This window comes from Ambystoma mexicanum, chromosome 1q (genome assembly GCF_040938575.1).
Source record: "Ambystoma mexicanum isolate Mex_15411 chromosome 1q, UKY_AmexF1_1, whole genome shotgun sequence".
Lineage (NCBI taxonomy): Eukaryota > Metazoa > Chordata > Amphibia > Caudata > Ambystomatidae > Ambystoma > Ambystoma mexicanum.
This window is the reverse complement of record NC_090922.1, coordinates 564,539,008-564,557,994: the sequence shown is the minus strand read 5'-3', so window position 1 is coordinate 564,557,994 and position 18,987 is coordinate 564,539,008. Positions and strand designations below refer to the sequence as shown.

Below are 18,987 nucleotides of genomic sequence, written 5' to 3'. Positions count from 1 at the left end.
TCTAACAATTGATTTTAGCCTATATCCCGGGTTAGAGTCCCAACCAGTGTCTTTAGCACACCATCCTCAAGGTGTGTACCTCTACAGTACTTCTTTAGAAGAACTGTGACGGGTATGTGCCAGCTGACTGACTGATGAGTTATTTGAACTACAAGTGTCAAGATTTTCTGGAAAGGCTCCTGATCCAAGGTCAGCCTGAGGACCACTCAGATGGCATTCCATATATCCACTATGAAGCAGTTGGGGGGTGACAGGTAGCATTCCATAAACGTCCAAATAAATAAATAACATGAGCAGCTCTCAGTTCATTGAAGGGCCACAGTGCTCAAAGTTGACCTGAAAATGTAAGCACACTGTATGCCTTTCCTGAACCTAAGATTCCCCAGCCGCACTCATTTAACAGAAAAAAAGTATCTACAGCCCAATGTTGAGAAAGATGGCTATGGCTGGATTATGCAGATTAACACCCAGAAGAGCCGAGCTTCAGCCCAAGAGGAATCAAGCCTCCCACACCACTACTGCTATCCCTATAAAGTTCCTAGCAAGTCTCTGGAACATCCAGGTAGCCCGGTCCAAGGTACTGTTTCTAGAGGAACCACAGTTCAAAGGCCACCCTAATATAAGAACGCCCAGAATTCCTCCCAGCTTTCCTTTCTATGGAAACTGGCTGCTCATGACCATTCGGGGCTGAGGGAACAAGCAGAAGAGCAATCCCTCGCCTGTTCCTATGTGCCTTGGTAGGGGACTTCCAGTCGATACAGGAAGGCCTCAAACTTGGACCACCCTTGCGTCAAACGGATAGTGGCATCATTGGTACATTTCACACAAAGGGGTTCCTTATTGTCCCTACATACAGGCCATATAAAGGCCAGTTACTCTTCTAGAGTGTCATCCTTGAGGGAATATTCCATTTGAGTTTCTAGTCTGCTATGCATAGTTGTACAACCTTACCACTGAATTAATTTAACTCCCAATGAGTTTCTCTACATCACTTGAGGAGTTTTATTAAATGGGCAATGCCTAACTACATCACACAGATAGTCTTAGACAGCGCACGAACAGCACATGGAAGCAGCACAAACACAACACACTGACAATATGGCATCTATGTTGGCTCATTTAAATTGGATAGTTATAACCCAGGAGGCACTAGAAGTACAATGTACAGAGTAAAGCCCTAACAGGCTAATGTTTTAACACAGAAAAGGAGGGCCACACACAACTGTATGTACTTACAAAAGGGCAATGCGGAAGTCCCTCTGTCTTTCTTATTGACCCAGTATCTCCTTGGTCACTGTACATGCACTGCTCATTGTGTTTGAGGGACTTCCACATTGCCGTTTCGTAACTACATACAGTTGTGTGTTGCCCTCCTTTTCTGTGTTAAATCATTTAAATTGGAGCCAGTTGCCCCTCATCCAATCTATAAGGCTTCTGACGAACTTCATCAGAATATCCACGAGCCCCTGGTTGTTTTCAAGGGGCGCCTACAGCTGATTTTAACCAGCACAGCGCCTGTAGGCCAACCTCCAAACCCTGAAGGAGGAGGCCACACGATTATTAAAAGACTAGGGGAAAAGGGCAAACATACTTGGTACAGTCTAAAGGCGAACCGGCAATGATGACAAGAAATGGCCAAGCCCAATGGACTGATGTTAATTTGATGGGATCCTACGGAACTAGCTCATAGGTTATGACTACTCGTAACACCGCCTAACAGTGTCGTCAAACTTCAAAGTAGGGGTGGTTATCAAACGCTTCTGAAACCTACCAACAAGGTGAGTATCACCAAATTTTCTTCCGTTCACCATTCTGAGAATATTATATGCCAAATGTCACTCAGAGATGTGACACCACCACGGTGGAGTGCAAATACAGACTGCATGGGATGAAGCTGTTGTAAATTCTTCAGCTGGTCTTGAATTTAAGGACCACAGCTTTTGTTAAAGATTTGGCTAATGGGTCAAGAATTGTAGGCAACGCCTTTTCTTTTTTTCTAATCCGAAGTTCTGTCACCTGTGGGCTGCTTGTGTAACCGTGCAGCCTCTACATGGGCTGCCTGAAGTGTCGACTGGCTGGGGCTAGTCGGGGGTGGGCCCCGGATCGGGAGCCCTCTCTGGAGACTGCCGCTGCTTGGCCCCCAGTTGGCTGGCCCACTGAAAGGCCTGGCTATACTCATTTACTTAGAATGCCTTTAACAAGGCTCAGATTGTAAAGGCTCCCTTAGGATGTAGTCCAGGTATCAAGACTTCTGGTAGATGTATTTATCAGTCGAAGCTGCCTGATGTGGGCTCTTTTCAAATGTTACCTAATATAAAGGAATCCAGCTCTGCTGTAGTAGAGGTAAGTAGTCCTTCCACCCCTTTTTTCATCTAAAGGACATCGCCTATCAGAGGTGCTGGCGCTCAGTGCTAGGCACAAACAGCATCTGCAGGGTCAGAAAATTGGAGGATCTTAAGTTTCCCAGCTAGCTGGCGCATGTAACCCAACAACTTCTAAACTGATGCTGAGTTAATGTGTCCAGCTAAAAGCCCTATTACCCTGCAGTTGGATAAACAAGCCTTTGAGGTTAGATTGATTGTCTCATTTACCAGCCCAACTAGAACTGTTGATTCGGGGGACAACCTACACCGGCTGGGTAAAGAAGTTACCAGGGTTAATAACCATGCTGGAAATATTGACAGCCTATCTCTGGCTATGTCTAGGGGTATGCAGTCGCCTATGCAGAGTATGGAAACTGCCATTGCGGAGGCCCTCTCGCAGATCCAGTCAGGGAATAAGGGGATGGTGGACTACCCCAGGAATCCTGTCAAATGGCTTCACATCAAGGAAGAGATAATCCAGGATCTCGCTCAGTGAGAGGGTTTCCTGGACTATTGCTTATGGGTTGACACTATTGATAAGATGGCATTTCAGGCACCCTCTGATATGGTCTACAAATGTTTCCAATCTGATCCGAATGTTAATCAGAACATCTATCAGTAGGGCCGATCTCAGCAATAAAGGTACAATGCAAGCATACCCGGGTAGAGAAGACACATTTTGTCAAACAGATTTGAACTGGATACAGGTTCCTTTTAGTGGGATGGCTGAAGGTTGTCAAATGGATATGAAGACAACCAGTTTTGGGGCAACTGCCATTGAGGACATTATGGAAGGCCAGTCTGACTGGTTGGGCTTAGTGGCCGGCCCAATCTCTGTAACTGCTTTTGCAGAACCTCCTTGTGGCCTTTCCTCGTCCCTTCAAAAGACTGTGAATGTGACAGCTCTCAAGCGTAGTGTGTCTAGCTCTCGAAATTAAATTAATATCTGCATTTGAAAGATCTGTATGTCAGAAGTCTGTGATGTAAATCTTAGAGAGCTAGCTGAGAGAAGTACTCCATAACAAGGTTCTTGCTTGGCTGTGCTTGGGGGCTGGTCAAGGATCCATCAGGATACAGGACTTGAGACTCCTTAGGCGGATTCAAATTAAAGAATGGTATACTATTCTTGATACTGACTGTATTGTGATCGGCCTTGGCCGTAGCAACCTTCCTCTGTTCTAAAGACGATGTAAGATCTTAAGTAATACGTCTGTTACGTCAAATCTAAGGATTATATTGGACTGATTTGATTTTGCTTTTCCAACTTGCCCATCCTTTGTTCGAGAACAGCTTGAAGCTTTGAGGAGATATTCCCTATTCTGGTTTTTCTGTTAGGCTTTGTCTTGTGTATGTGATATTTCTTTTGTTGTTTTTGTTTGTATTTTGTTTCTCAGTGCCCGTTCGCCTATGGGCCTAAGGTGCTATACAAGTAAATAAATAAATAAATACCCAACGGCTCTTGCTCGCTTAGCCACCAAGGTACATACAGGCCAGGTACATGGCCAATGAGTACAGACCACTGCTGTCTATATGTCCTATTTCAAAAAGTGACCTGTCATAGGTTTGCTGGCACAATAGGTTTTTCATGCACAATTCAGATGACATTGACCAAGATGCCAATGGGGTAGGCCAGGGGATTTGTGCTCCCCAAGGTCCAGTCTCAATGATAGCCTAGATGCCGAGTCCTGCAGTCATTGGACTCTTGTAAAAAGCATTGAAAAACGAAGATTCAGATGTTTGCGTAACCTACACAAGAAGATGTGCTAGCCTTCACCACTGACCGGGAGCACAATTTGCAACAGAGTCAGCTGGCTATAAAGAGAAAGAACTAGTATTGGGCTCCAGAGAAAGAGAGCAGATATGCACACTGCTGGCTGGCTGCCCACTATTGCTCCAGCAGCGCAGCAGGTTCTGGTCTCCACCATGTGAGACGTGCCCCCATCATCCTAAGCATGCTCTGCGTGCGGCAGCTAGGGGAAGGGCAGCTTGCAAAGGGTACCACCTAGTAGCTTGTTCACCTGTCTTGTCCTCCTCAAACGCCCCCCTGAGCCAAGATGTCCACCTCTCTGGCCAAGTAGGATTTACACGCCACCTTTCAACGTTGCCATATTCCCTCCATCCCTCTTCCGCATCCACCTTACAATAGCCTTATCCTACGTAAACCACTGTGTGATTCTGTTCACTTCTGTTACCAGCATCCACCTCGAGGGGCGAGGGCAGGAGCCCCCCCAGCCCCACAGCCCAGCAGAGGATCCTGTCGAGGAGCGAAGCGTGCATCGGACCAGGGCCTGCCTGACCCTGTCCATATAAGTGCCTGACTCGCCCATGCCGGGCGCATCGCGGCACGAAATCGAGGCTAATCCTCGATTTGACCAGGAAGAACCGCCGGCAGGCGGATCGCCGGCCAACCGAAGGCCATACTAAGGCCCTGTTTTGCCCCAGGTCCCCCACTTCCAGCATCCACCTCGAGGGGCGAGGGCAGGAGCCCCCCCAGCCCCACAGCCCAGCAGAGGATCCTGTCGAGGAGCGAAGCGTGCATCGGACCAGGGCCTGCCTGACCCTGTCCATATAAGTGCCTGACTCGCCCATGCCGGGCGCATCGCGGCACGAAATCGAGGCTAATCCTCGATTTGACCAGGAAGAACCGCCGGCAGGCGGATCGCCGGCCAACCGAAGGCCATACTAAGGCCCTGTTTTGCCCCTGTTTGGCGCATGTGAGCGTAACACCCACTCTACATCCCACCATAAGATTCTGCTGTATTGAGGCCTCCTGACAGACCCACTGAAAGAGTCTAGTCTAACCGTGGGACAGCCTCCGTGATGCCGAGGAGGAAGCAGTACTTTCTAATTGCACTATCTGGACTCAACCCAATGTGAGTAAGCATAACACTTTTAGCTGCTTAGTCTACCCACGATCCGCATGTGAATGTCTACTGCCTACTGCTAGAATATACACACACCTTGGTGAATTTACTCTTGCTAACTATTTGTTACTCATGTGCATCAGCCTATTGCTACTGTTCTCGTGCAACACATCGCGCCACGCCTACTAGTGCCGCTGTAATCATGTTGTACCCTCTGGTCGCTCATTGACCACAGTAATTGTGTTGTGCCCCTGGTCGCTCATTGACCACAGTAATCATGTTGTGCCCTTTGGTCGCTCATTGACGACAGTAATTGTGTTGTGCCCTTTGGTCGCTCATTGACCACAGTAATTGTGTTGTGCCCTCTGGTCGCCCATTGACCACAGTAATCATGTTGTGCCCTTTGGTCGCTCATTGACCACAGTAATTGTGTTGTGCCCTCTGGTCGCCCATTGACCACAGTAATCATGTTGTGCCCTTTGGTCGCTCATTGACCACATTAACTGTGTTGTGCCCTCTGGTCGCCCATTGACCACAGTAATCATGTTGTGCCCTTTGGTCGCTCATTGACCACAGTAATTGTGTTGTGCCCCCTGGTCGCTCATTGACCACAGTAACTGTGTTGTGCCCTCTGGTCGCTCATTGACCACAGTAATCATGTTGTGCCCTTTGGTCGCTCATTGACCACAGTAATTGTGTTGTGCCCTTTGGTCGCTCATAGACTATAGCAATTGTGTTGCCCATGGTCATATATTCACCACACTGCCATCTGTACGAGCCCTATGATTACTGCAACTTAACACTATGTGCCTGACCTCATTTTCTAGATAACAACATAGCAGACTTAGCAGTTACTTTGCCTGCACTACACCATAACTAAAACTCTAGCCATCTATCCAGACACAGGACTCTTACACATTACACAATGCTCCTTATACTATCCTACCTAGTATACCTGGCCTCCTCACTCGCCCCATGGGAACATCTCACCATGTCGCCTCTTATAGCAACTACAATACAACACTCCACTACACAATATAACATAGCTGACAGAAACCTAAGATTACGAGCAAGACTACCCAGAATCTTTGATCCGCTCATCAAATACGAAACTAACACTACTCGAACCAAAAAAGAACCTACTCGCAAACCATTCACCCATAACCACGTTAAGCTCAACAACTACCAAACTAATAAAGAAACAATTGCCACTCAAAATGCTGCAAAAAATACTGCTACACATCTTAACCGCACACCTAAACTCAACGGAGCCTTAATAAACGCTAGATCCTTAGTCGCCCACGCCATAGAAATATCGGAAGTTATCCTGACAGAAGATTACGACTTCCTAGCCATTACAGAAACTTGGCTACATGAGACATCAGGCCCAGCACTATCCCTAGCTGTGCCCAATAATTACACTATCCTCAGATCAGATAGGTGCGGAGCTCGAGGTGGAGGACTAGCCATCATCGTCAAAACTAAACTCCAGATGAGACTCACCCCCTCACCAACCATTGAATCTTGTGAGATAATGTCCACCAAGACACCTACAGCTAACTCACAAACCCTTAACATTCATTTGATATACAGACCTCCAGGTCCAATCAAGAATTTCATAGAAGACTTAACTACCATCCTATCAGAAAACCTTAAAGATACTACTCAATCAATATTACTAGGCGACCTCAATATTGGCTTCAATGATATCAACGACTTACAAGCCACAGCAGCCTCCAACACCCTAACAGAACTGGGCTACACACAAAGAGTGCTTGAGCCCACCCATATCAAAGGGAGAACCCTTGATTGGATTGCTGACCACAATTGCAATATAGCCACTCTCACCATCTCACCCCAAATCTGGTCAGATCACCATCTAATCTCATTCTCCTTGGACACTGCCACCCCCAAACTGCAACAACCATGTGCACCTCCTGCACTTACCAGAAATAAAAAAAACATGACACTAGACAAACTACTCCCCGGCATCATGCCCACTTTGGTCGCTCTACCTGACAACCTTAACCCTAACAGCCTAGTGGAAGAATTTAACAATATCATGAACAAAACTCTTGACAACATCGCACCACTCAAGCTCAGAAACAGCAAGCCAAAGAACCACCTGAACAACTGGTTCACCCCTCTCTTAAAAAATCTGAGATTAGAAAAAAGGAAATGGGAAAATACATGGAAAATTAACCCCAGCCCAGAAAATAAACTGAAACTAGCTAAAATCTCTTCTCATTACAAAAAAGAAATCATCTTAGCTAAACAAGAGACCTACAATAACAGAATCACACAAGCCAAATCAAGTACTAAAGAACTGTTCGCCATACTCAGAGAACTGGAAAACCCAATAACACCTCAAGACAACTGTCTTAAAGATAAAAAGTGGTGCTCCGAAATCCAGCAAGCCCTCTCTAACAAAGTCCGAAACCTCCAAAAGAAAATAGAACTAAAACGTGAGACCCTAGCACCCAACATATTACCGCCTATCAAGACACTTCCTAACTCCAAACCCACTACGCAATTCCACTTCTCCAAAGTCTCCATACTAGAAGTAGAGAAAGTAATACTCGGTCTAAAACCGTCCAACTGCAAAGGAGACTTATGTCCAGCACAACTCATCAAAGATGCCGCACGAGATCTAGCACCATTTATCACCAAGTTAATTAATGCCTCCTTTACCACAGGCATTATCCCCAGTAACTTAAAAGAGTCCTGGGTGCTCCCACTCTTAAAAAAGGCTACTCTAGACCCCACCATACCCACTAACTATAGACCTATTACTACGGTACCATTCCTTCTGAAGATACTGGATAAAGTGGCATATATACAAATCCAGAGTTTCCTGGAACAAAACCAACTACTAGGCTCCCGACAATCTGGCTTCCGCCCTCTCCACGGCACAGAAACTGCATTGATTGACCTGAAAGCCCAAATAGACAAAGTAAGAGACTCTGGAAAACCAGCACTCCTCCTGCTACTAGACCTATCGGCCGCTTTTGATTTAGTGGACCATAAAGTCCTATGTAACCACCTAGATTCAGCAGCACACTTCTCCACTGAGGCTATAGCATGGATACAATCCTTCCTCAGTGACCGCACCATGAGGGTCTTCTCACCTATAGCAGCTGCAGACCCCATCCCTATTACCTGCGGCGTGCCACAGGGATCATGCGTTTCACCAACGCTATATAACATATTCACTAAGCCTCTGTTTGATGATTTGGACCTTCTGGGTATCACGTATACCAACTACGCTGACGATACCCAGATCCTCCTCCCACTCACAGGGGTTTACGAAAAAGATCTAGCAATGGTGAACAAAATATACAGCATCGTTCAGGCATGGATGGCAACCCATGGCCTATGCCTGAACGATGATAAAACTGAGCTTCTTATCCTAGGCACCGCACCCCTCATCAAAAAACTAAGCACAAACTACTCTTCCTTTATCATAGATGGGAACTGCATACAAGTTGCCAAAGAAGTTAAAACATTAGGGATCTACCTTGATTCTACCCTATCATTTTCCAAACAGGTAAACTCCCTAGCTTCCTCGACAGCCTACACATGTAAGCTCATTAGAGCAGGAAAACAATTCCTTTCCCAGCACAGCTGTCTAACTTTAGCCAGAGCCCTTATCATCTCCAAACTAGATTATTGTAACGCACTGTACATAGGAGCCAATAAATCTATCATAAACAAAATCCAGATACAGCAAAACAAGGCCCTCCGAGCGGCATTGAACATCCCCAGGAGAGAACACATTACAGTAATAAGAAGGAAACACAAATGGCTCTCCACCCACGAGAAAATTAGACTCAAAACGGCATCTCTCACATACAAATCTCTACACAACAAAGCCCCCCAATACCTTAAGGACAGATTCACCAGAACACACCCCACAAGACAAACCAGACTTGCCTACACCAATCGCCTACAAGTACCACGCTTTAAACTGACCACCATAGGCGGAGCTAGCTTCCCAGTCAAAGCTGCTCAATTGTGGAACGAATTACCCACTACTGCGAGGCTAGAACACTCCTTTTCCAAATTCAGGCAAATTGTAATTAACTGGCTAACGACAGCAACTGCTAATTGAACCCATGATAATGCTCACGCCTGTTTGCTACACAGTATCTGCATCATACGATTGTAAACCTGTATTGTAAACTTGCACCTGTAACTGGTAATTTCTGTAACTGGTAATGTCTGTAACTTGTAACTGTAACCTGTAACCTATGCTCTAAGCTGTACATATTCTTACTTTTTGCGCCCTTATACTTCAGGGTCCGGTGCGCACAATAAATTCTAAACAAACAAACAAACAAACAAACAAACCAACAAATGATCATCTTAAATACAAGACTACTTGCATCCACGGACCTGCCATTGCTTGTTTTGGTGGGCGCTACAGGCTGGAGTCTGTAGTAAGTACGTGGGTGATGGGCGAGAACCGGTTGAAGGGGTATAGAGTGTGCCGTCTAGCAGTTGGGGGCTCTGAGAGATGCCCCCCGAAAGGGACCGAGGGGGCTGTTAAAGGCCACACCTGCAGAACACAGCCTTTTGTGCTGGAATCAGCAGGTGCAGCCTTTTGTACGTGTCCTGGAGACAATGATCGTCATATCCAGTTGATGACCTTGTCCAGAGCCAACTAGACTAGAGTTCCAGCATCATGGTTGGTCTCCCTCACTCCTCCTTCAGTCCTTTGGACAAGGTCATCTACTTTGTTCTCTACACTCTCTTCCTTCCCTGTTTTGCTCACACCTCGCACCACCAGCTACTACTGAGGTGGCTATCTCTGCAGAATAGCACCCTTATTCAATTGTCTCCTCATGATCTTTAAATGCATCCATGGTCTGGCACCACCCTACCTCTCTGCCTCTATCTCTCATTACTCCCCCCTCACACTCTGTGGTCGGCAGCTATCGGTAACCTCTCTGTACCTCAAACCCCCCTGTGCTACCTGGCGCTTCTGCTCCTTCTGTCTTTTTGATCCACACTACTGGAACTCCTTACCAATAGACACCATTGACACTCCCACAGTGGATGCTTTCAAGATGGCCCAAAAAAGGCTCCTCCTCACTCAGGAGGGTACAGTCCTTCGCCCATAACACTCTCTTCCCTTGCTTTCCATCTTTCCCCAGCCCTTTGCTCATCCCTTCACAAATATATATATAATAGTGCTAATACTTAGTATACACCTGCTTACATGACGTTGTCATTGCCATGTGACGTCTTTACTTTATTGTCTGCTCTTTCTGTATCACTTCCCAATACTACAACCGGTTATAATGTTCCCTGACAGGGCAGACGGAACGGCTATAGTGTCTAAGTGCACAGAACAGCAGAATGATGCCGAGTTCGAGTCCTTTTTTTTGGTAAGGTCAGCGCGGCGCAGGCTTCTAAGGATGCTCACGCTGCTACTTGGAGGTCCCACTTGAAGAGGCTGCGGTATGCGTAAGCGGCCTCCAGACAACTAGCGTAGGAAGCAGGGAAGGTCTGGCGCGGCTATTATTGAGTTGTGGCACGTACTGTTTTAGTGTTTTGTCATAATTCGGTAATGGCCGTGTTAACTTATGTGTGACAACGGTGCCGGTCCATCTCATACTTCGGAGTGGTGCACGGGTGCACCGGTTGTTCTGGACATGTTCTTGTGTGCACTGCCGGCCTTGACTTGGCCTCTGCCTCACTCAGCAGACTCACAGAAATGAACGGCAGGATTTCCTCCTGACACAGCGGTCACTGACCTGGATCAATGTGCACCATTTCTCAGGGATTTCATTTGTGCACATTCTACAATTGTACTGTTCATGAGGTTTCGATGGTCTGGGGTGGAGCGAACTTTAGCTAACGTACATTTGTAAATGTGACTTCATCTGTGGAGCTGATGGATATTTGTAGGGTGACTTTTAAAGGTTAGGGTCATCTTCCAGAATAGTGGCAGAGGTTACTCCCATGCCTATGTTTTCTAAATTTAACATGTTTGCTGGTCTAATGTTTTAAAATCGGACAACACAGAGCTGCTGATATGGATAGCGGTTTTGTATCCGTATGTGTCTAAGTAAGAATCGTTAAAAGGGTAATTTACCAGGAGGTGTTGTTGTATAAAGATAATAGAGTTAAAAAGCAGAAATGTCACCTAAGGATGCAGTAAAGGTGGTTCATTATATGAGAACATGAATATTGTGGAATGTACACCGTTAGAGGTATAATAGTTGGTAGTGTATATATGTGCGGTGTTAGGGGGCCGTGGGGCTGAGGAAGATCATTTAGCTATTTGGGAGTAAAATAGGGGAAGGGTGGTGGGTTCTCAATTATAATGTGAATAGCTATTTTAGTAGGGGGACATAATTGTTAGTGAGTTTCGTACTGGTGGGGTGCGGTAGGTATGAATCGGTATTATAATAGATGAGATTTATATCCAGAATTATGATTAGTCCGGAGATGTTATCAAGCCAAAGGGCTAACAATGAGCCTAGTGCTTCTTAAAGGAGCTAAAGGGGTTAGTGAATGCTGCTTAGTCGAGGTGGCTAAACTGAATGGGAACATACTTTAGGGAGGGAAAGGAAAGGACAAAGTAAAAGAAAAGTGAGGCTAACTGCTAATTGTGCTGTACTAATAATTGAGGTGCAAACCTAGGAGGGAATATAGTTCAGAACTACTGTTATAATGTAAATATTGGGGCTCAGAATTGCTCTGTGATGATACAGACAGAGAGTTAGGATAATGCTTTTTCTGACCTGTTTTATGTGTGTCTTGGTGGGTGTCTTTTGTTTTATGTTGTCATTTAAATGTATTTGGTATAAGACGCAGATCTCTATTACATCAACAATGGATGAATGTATAGATGCAGATGGCCCTGACCTTACTCTGATCCGTGATTCGTATGAGTGTGACTACAGTAGTGTGCTATGGAGAGGAGGTGTAATACTTTACGTTTTACATATTAATTCAAGATTGGGAATAAGCATGGATAATTCACTACCAGGTGGATGTATTGACCTTTTGTTCATGGAATGTGAGGGGATGGAATGATCCCAGGAAAAGAAAGGAAGTATTAATGAGATTGAAGAGGGAAAGGGCAGATGTTTTTTTGCAGGTGACCCATTTGTTGGACGAGTCTATAAATCTATTGAATAATAGATTTTACAGTAAAATATTGTTAAACTGTTATGTCTCCAAGTGAAGAGGAGTGGGAATACTGTTTCACAAAGGTTTAAATATATGTATGGAGAAGGTGACTATGGACAATGACGGAAGAGTGCTATTTGTGGATGTAAAGTATGAAGGGAATGTAATTACATTAGGATCCATATATGGTACATGTACTACGGGTAACAGTTTCTTTAAAAAAAATACTTCTTTACTGCGAAATATGGGTGGGGAACATGTTATATTGGGGGGAGATTTTAATTGTGTATCTAATCATCATAAGCTGGACCGCTCAGCACAGTGCTGATAAACTACGGAAAGTACAAACAAAGCGCTTGGTGACATGTTAAATAGTCTGGATTTAGTTGACATATGAGATCTTTACATCCACCGGAGAGGGAGTATTCTTTATTCTCGCCGGTTCATTACTCTTTTGCCATAATTGATTATTTTATGATAGCTAAAAGACTCATTGAGAAGGCTACCAACGCTAAAATACTGGTACAGGGTATTTCGGATCACTCTTTGATTACACTAAGGGCCTCATTACGACCCTGGCTCTAAGGGATTACCGGTACCGGTAAGGGTACCCGTACCGGTAATCCCTTAGCGCCTGATTACGAGGTCCCTTTGCGGGTTGGAGACTTTAACGCCTGCTTTTTGCAGGTGCTAAAAACCAAGCCGCAAAGGGACCTTGGTGCTAAGTACGGTGCCGCAATTTGCGGCACCGTACTTAGCGCCTTCCCCATTTCCATTGAGCCCTATGGGGCAAAAATGGGAATGGGAAGGGCCATGGCGGCATGGGGAATTACCGCCCCGCCAACCTCGGAATGGGGCGGTAATTCCCCATTCCGCTATGGCGGAGTCGGTAAGTTACCGGCATGGACCATGGTGCTACTAGCACCATGGTCCAATGCCAGGGTCGTAATGAGGGCCTAAATCTGCAATTGAGGGAAGTAAGATCAACTATGTCAAGATGGCATTTAAAAACATTTATACTAAATGATCAGGGAGTACAGACGTCCTGAAAATCTTTCATTAAGATCTTTTATGAAATAAATAGAGGCTCAGCTAATGAGCAAGTGGTCTGGGATAGTTTTAAGGTGGCGATCAGGGTGAATTAATAAGTGTTAAGGCCCGAGCAAGGAAAAAGGGGATGGTGGAATTGAAACATCTGGAGAGTAAGTTAGAGAGTTGTCAGAAGACATTCCAATTGTCAAGGAGCAGTGAAGACAAAGTAGAGATGGATAGTGGGCATGAAGCCTTGAGGAATGAAATGGATACACAGAGTGAAAAAGGTCTATTCTTCATGAGGCAGAAATATGGGGAGCAGGGAGATAAGGGGGGTAGATTGCTTGAAAATAAGTTGAAGGTTTTGATTGATAAAGGTTATGTTCCAAAAATAGGGAATGAACAAGGATTGTCTAAGGTTAAGAGGGAGGAGATATGTGAATGTTTTAGGAATATTTATGAGTCCTTATATACAGAAACGGAATTCCCATCAACAGACAGATTAGAAGAGTTTTTTAGAAAGATAAATGTGCCAAAATTGACTGCGGAGCAAACCTTAAGTATTGATAGACCGATCGTGGAGGAGGAGATATTGAGAGCAATTGATCAACTCAATGTGAGTAAATCGCCAGGCCTGGATGGGTTGCCTGTTGAGTACTACAGTGCACAAGGTTCTGAATTAGCTCCACTATTATGGAGCCTATATATAATTTCATGTCGAAAGGGGTAATGTGCTCGACAATGCGAGAGGCATGTATCTGTGTAATCCCTAAACCAGGCAGGGACCATACTAAATGTGAAAACTATAGGCTAATATCGTTATTGAATGTGGATACTAAAATATTCACTAGAATCTTGACCAATAGGTAGGGCTTGTATATTGGTGGACTAATTGGGCATTTCTCAAGTTGGGTTTATGCGTAGGAGGCATGGCTAGGACCTCATTAGAACTATAATTGATATATTGAGTCTTCTCAAAGATGAATTTGAGATCATGTTGTTAATATTTATGGACATTTGATCGGGTCAATTGTTTTATTTTTAGATTTTACTGTTAAAAAAATTGGGTTTGGGGATGCATTTTTGAGAACCATTAAAGTTTTACATTCAGGTATTAGTGCAAGGATATGGGTGAACAGAGAACTTTCTACATCCTTCCCCTTGACTAGGGGCACTAGACAGGATTGTCCACTGTCGCTGCTCCTTTTTAATCTGGTGCTCAAACCCCTGATACCTTATATCAAACAGGAACAAAGTTTACGGGGGCTCAAGGTAGGGGAAGGGGAAATTAAAGTGTTATGTTATGCGGATGACACAACTATACTCTAACCCAAAGGGGGGGAGGGGTAAACTCAAAAGTATGTTTGAGGAGATGGGACACCTGTCTGGGCACAAGATCAATTGGGAGAAACCAGTGGTCTTTCCTCTGAATGTTAACCAGCCTAGAAGCGATTTGCACTCGTGGAATTGTCAGTGGAATACGGGCACAGTGAAGTATTTGGGAATTCATCTGGCTCGGGACCTGAAGGCGATGGTAGAATTTAATGTAACTAAGATGATAGAGGTACTCCAAAAGGATGTACTAAAATGGGATAGACTGGTAATTAGTGTCAAAGATGAATGCTATAAAAATGGTGCTTTTGCCCAATGTTCTTTATATTATTCAATGTATCCCACTAAGGTTTACAAAACAGGTCATCAGGTGACTTGACAGAGTGTTTCAGAAGTTTCTCTGGGGTGAAGGCAAGAGACCTAGAATTCCTCAATATATTTTGTGAAGGGCAGTGCAAGATGGGGGTTTTGGATACCCCAATTTGGAAAATGATTGTAGAGGGTTTGTGCTGAAGAAGTCAGCAGTATATTTTGATGAGAGAGCTAAGGACATTCCATTGTGGAAAATGATAGAGAGAGAGAAATGTTTACCATATACCCTACAGGGTATATATATACAATGGGGAAAATGGCCAATCTGAACACCAAATTGCCTACTATAGGAAGGACTGGGGAAGGTTTGAGAACTTTTATGATTTGTATGCGGGAGAATATTTTGATTAATTATGATGCTTCCCTGTAGCATAAAATAGGGCTACAGATCAGAAACAAGAGTGTGTGCTGGCGGAGCTGGGTGAAGAAAGGTAATTTTAGGGTTCATGATGTGTGGCAGGATGGCCAGATGGCCCCTTTCGAATTACTCAGAATACATTTTGGACTAGGGAAACGAGAACACAGGCGTTATTTAGATTTGAAGTCTCTTCTTTTGGAGAGACAGGGCATGTTAGATGGCCCAATGAAAGAGAGACAAATGATTTGTGGCATTCTTAGGTCCTCCCCATGTATGGTATCGACATATATGAGAATTATGCCATTGGATGATGATTGTGTGGAGGCATGTGATAAATTGCGGCAGGCATGGGTAGTGGAGTTGGGCAAGAATATATCGGTGAAAGAATGGGACAGTTTGTTGAAATTGGGGCGCATTCAAAGATGGATTTGAATTTGAGATATGTGCATCAGAGGATTCTGTGTCGACTTTATTGGACCCCTGCATGGATGGCTGGCTTGGGTATGACTGATGATGATTTATGTTGGGGCAGTGGACGTACTGTGGGCAATTTGTTAAATATTCTATGGGAATGTCCGAGGGGGGTTGGTTTTTGGAATGAAGTGTTGAGCAGATTGGACTTGGGAGTTACTCTACCAAGAATGGCATACTCAACAATTCTGTTGTCTAATAATGAGAGATGTGAAGTGGCTCGTAGGTGCAGTAGATGGATCAACAGAGTACTTGTGGGGGCGGCAAGACAAATTCTAAGGGTATGGAAGACAAGGAAAAAGCCAGATGTGGAGGGATGGCTTTTGGGCATGCGAACACTATCAAGTTATGAGAAAGTCATGCTAAACAAACAACTGCGAGAGGAATCTTATTCAGAAGTATTGGGGCCATTTAACAAACTGTTTATTTAGGGATATCATGGAAGGACTTTGGGTGGAAAGTAGGACGTGAATTGAGATGAAAATAATACATAGCGTCTATTTGTTGTTGGTCAGTGTTGGTCTGTGGTGTATTGTTTGATAATGTAATATATGTGTGTTTTTTGTGTGTAATATCGTTGAGGAGTTGTAGTGGACAGTATTAGGTAATGCAAATAGAGTTACAGTGTTGATAAGTTTGTTAAGGTTACAAGAGCTATGTAATTAAGATGAATCCACTGCTTTGATGGTTATAATGCATTGTTTGTTTGTCTTGTGGTTATTCTGAAAAATAAATTGAGTGTTGAAAAAATAAAATAATGTTCACTGATACTCCAGCTTTTATCATTGTAAGGGCGACCTGTTCCAACATGTACTATGTAAGGATTTTTTGTTTAAACGTCTTTCTATTTATTTAATAAATACAAACCAAGACTGTCAACCTGCCTTCAAAAGCAGATGTGCACATTTCATAAAGGGGAACACAGGACACTATTCCCACTGACCAAGGCATGCATCTGTTCGCTAATGGAGGGATTTTCATACAACATGTGCTAATAATGTCCCAGCCTATCAATTCTGATCATGCCTTTGGTGGGGACAAGGAGACCACTGACACAGGGAACGTGAGTGCCACATAATACTTTTATTTAGACTTAAGATAGGTCCCCTCTGGGGACTTCATAAACTTATTCTACAAAAGCAGCCCAAGTTTTGGGCAGAAATAAATAAGTGAACATGATTCCTTCAATAAGAGGGGCGTCCTTCATGCATGGAATGCTAGTGATTCCGGGGTAGCTCTTATTCTTCAGGCAAACCTGGAATGATGCTCCTAGGATCAAGAGAACATGACAGAGACAGAGGTTTACATCTATAGCAACAACAGCATTTTGTCAACATCCAGCATCTCATCTCATCGAAGTGTCCATCGTAGCCCTTTAATAGAACTTGTTGGATCTTCTAGTGCTTCTCCGCCATGTGGCCCAGTGCTCTTTACCCCATTGTACTATTTTCTAACCATGGGACGATGAACTTTAGCGAAAACTCATCCATCCACTGAAGGTTACCATTGTTTTGCTTCTGAGGCACTTGCTGGGCTGCAGTTTTCGTGGAATGTGGAACAGGGTTGCGACTATCTACTTTGTTAACATTGAAAGGTAACCACTGCCTTCTACATCAGATTTCTGCAGCACAAAGAAGCAAAATTGTTCCTTTCTTCTCTACGTAGGGTGACCAGATTTCCAAAATAAAAAAACAGGGACAGGTGATAGAGACTGAAGTGGGACTACAGTTTTAGCAGACATAAACACAAAAGATGGACTAAACCACAAATAGTACTCAACTAAAACTGTAGTTCTACTTCTATGTTGGTGGCCTGTTCCAACTCAAAGTATGGGGGTGTGTTGTAGGCACAGCACTCTCACTTTAGCAGAGAGGCAGGGAGGAAGGCGGAGGAAATTGGGCGTAAAAAGTAGGCAGAGAGAGCAGCGCTTGGCAGCAAAACCGGGACATCTGGTCACCCTATATCTACGTGAACCAACCTTCCAACAACAATGATTGGTTGTGGGAGGCCTAACTGTGGGATCAGGGAGTGGCTGTTCAGACTCTGTTCAGACTCTATTCTCTTACGGATCTGACACCGTTGAGTGGGCGCAGGATGTGGTCTCCCTCTTCCTATGGAGAGCACTGACTAAAAAGAAGAATGAAAAGAGAACAGCATCTCCAAATCAAAGTCCCAACCTTTTGGTTGCCAGACACCCATGCAAGAGGCCAGAGTGGGAGATAAGAGCGGTAATGTGATGGGAGATGAAAAAGGCATTAGTGATGGCTCCAGGGGATTAAATGTTGGGGTTATGCATGAGAGGTGAGCAGAAAAGGCAGGTGCCTGGGACTCTAGAACATCATCAATTTTATGGCATTTGTGAAAGATGCAATCAGACCTTCGTCACTGGGGTTTGGGGTTGCTGCGTGCTGTGTGTTAAGTATCTTCCTGAAATGCACACATTAAATTGGGGCTCGGAATATCCCTGGTGCCACCTAACAGGAAGATCTCAGTCAGAGGTCTACCACCTGGGGCTCTCTAGATGTTCTGGACTACAACTCCCATTAGCCCACTCCACTGGCTCCAACACATTTAGACTGCCTAAGGTTGAAGACCACTGCTCTCAGTCATTTGGTTACACTTCGTTTCCCTCTCCAGTCATTTGTGCCATATTGTAATCTAGTGCTTAAACATGTTGTAATTATCTTTAATAGCAAATACCATCTGAACAATTTATCAAGCTAGCGACTTTACTTTTCACGTTGAAAGATTCTCGCCCAGAGGTTTAACTTTGCATGCAAGTTTTTTAACCAATTAGTTTTTCCTAATGTTATTGTTGAGAGTTTATCAAGATGGTAAGGAGAACATCGGAACACCACTGGCTATGCTACATTATTTTAGGGGTTCACAAGGTGCTCATTTTCTAGTTACATTAAGTAAAATGTGTTCAGTGTAGAATTTGGATAATGGGTGATGGCTGTATTGCTCCTGCAGAGAGTAAACATAAATTGGAGATTACATAATATTAATGACCCAAAAGGTGTAAGAGATTGTCAAAGCCAAGTAGAGAATC

General features: G+C 44.3%; 1 protein-coding gene across 2 annotated transcripts in view; it reads right to left on the bottom strand.

Moving 5' to 3' along the window:
* The window catches only part of LOC138531972 (von Willebrand factor A domain-containing protein 7-like), a 174,756-nt gene that overhangs the window by 25,551 nt on the left and 130,218 nt on the right, over positions 1-18,987 (bottom strand). Inside the window, exon 17 of one of the 2 annotated variants that reach the window (XM_069641028.1) lies at positions 17,000-17,204. The exons of the other annotated variant lie outside the window; for it this stretch is intronic. Coding sequence (XP_069497129.1) covers positions 17,181-17,204 — 24 coding nt within the window. The 3' untranslated portion in view covers positions 17,000-17,180. Of the gene's footprint in view, positions 1-16,999; positions 17,205-18,987 lie in introns of those variants that run through there. 2 annotated transcript variants of the gene reach the window in all.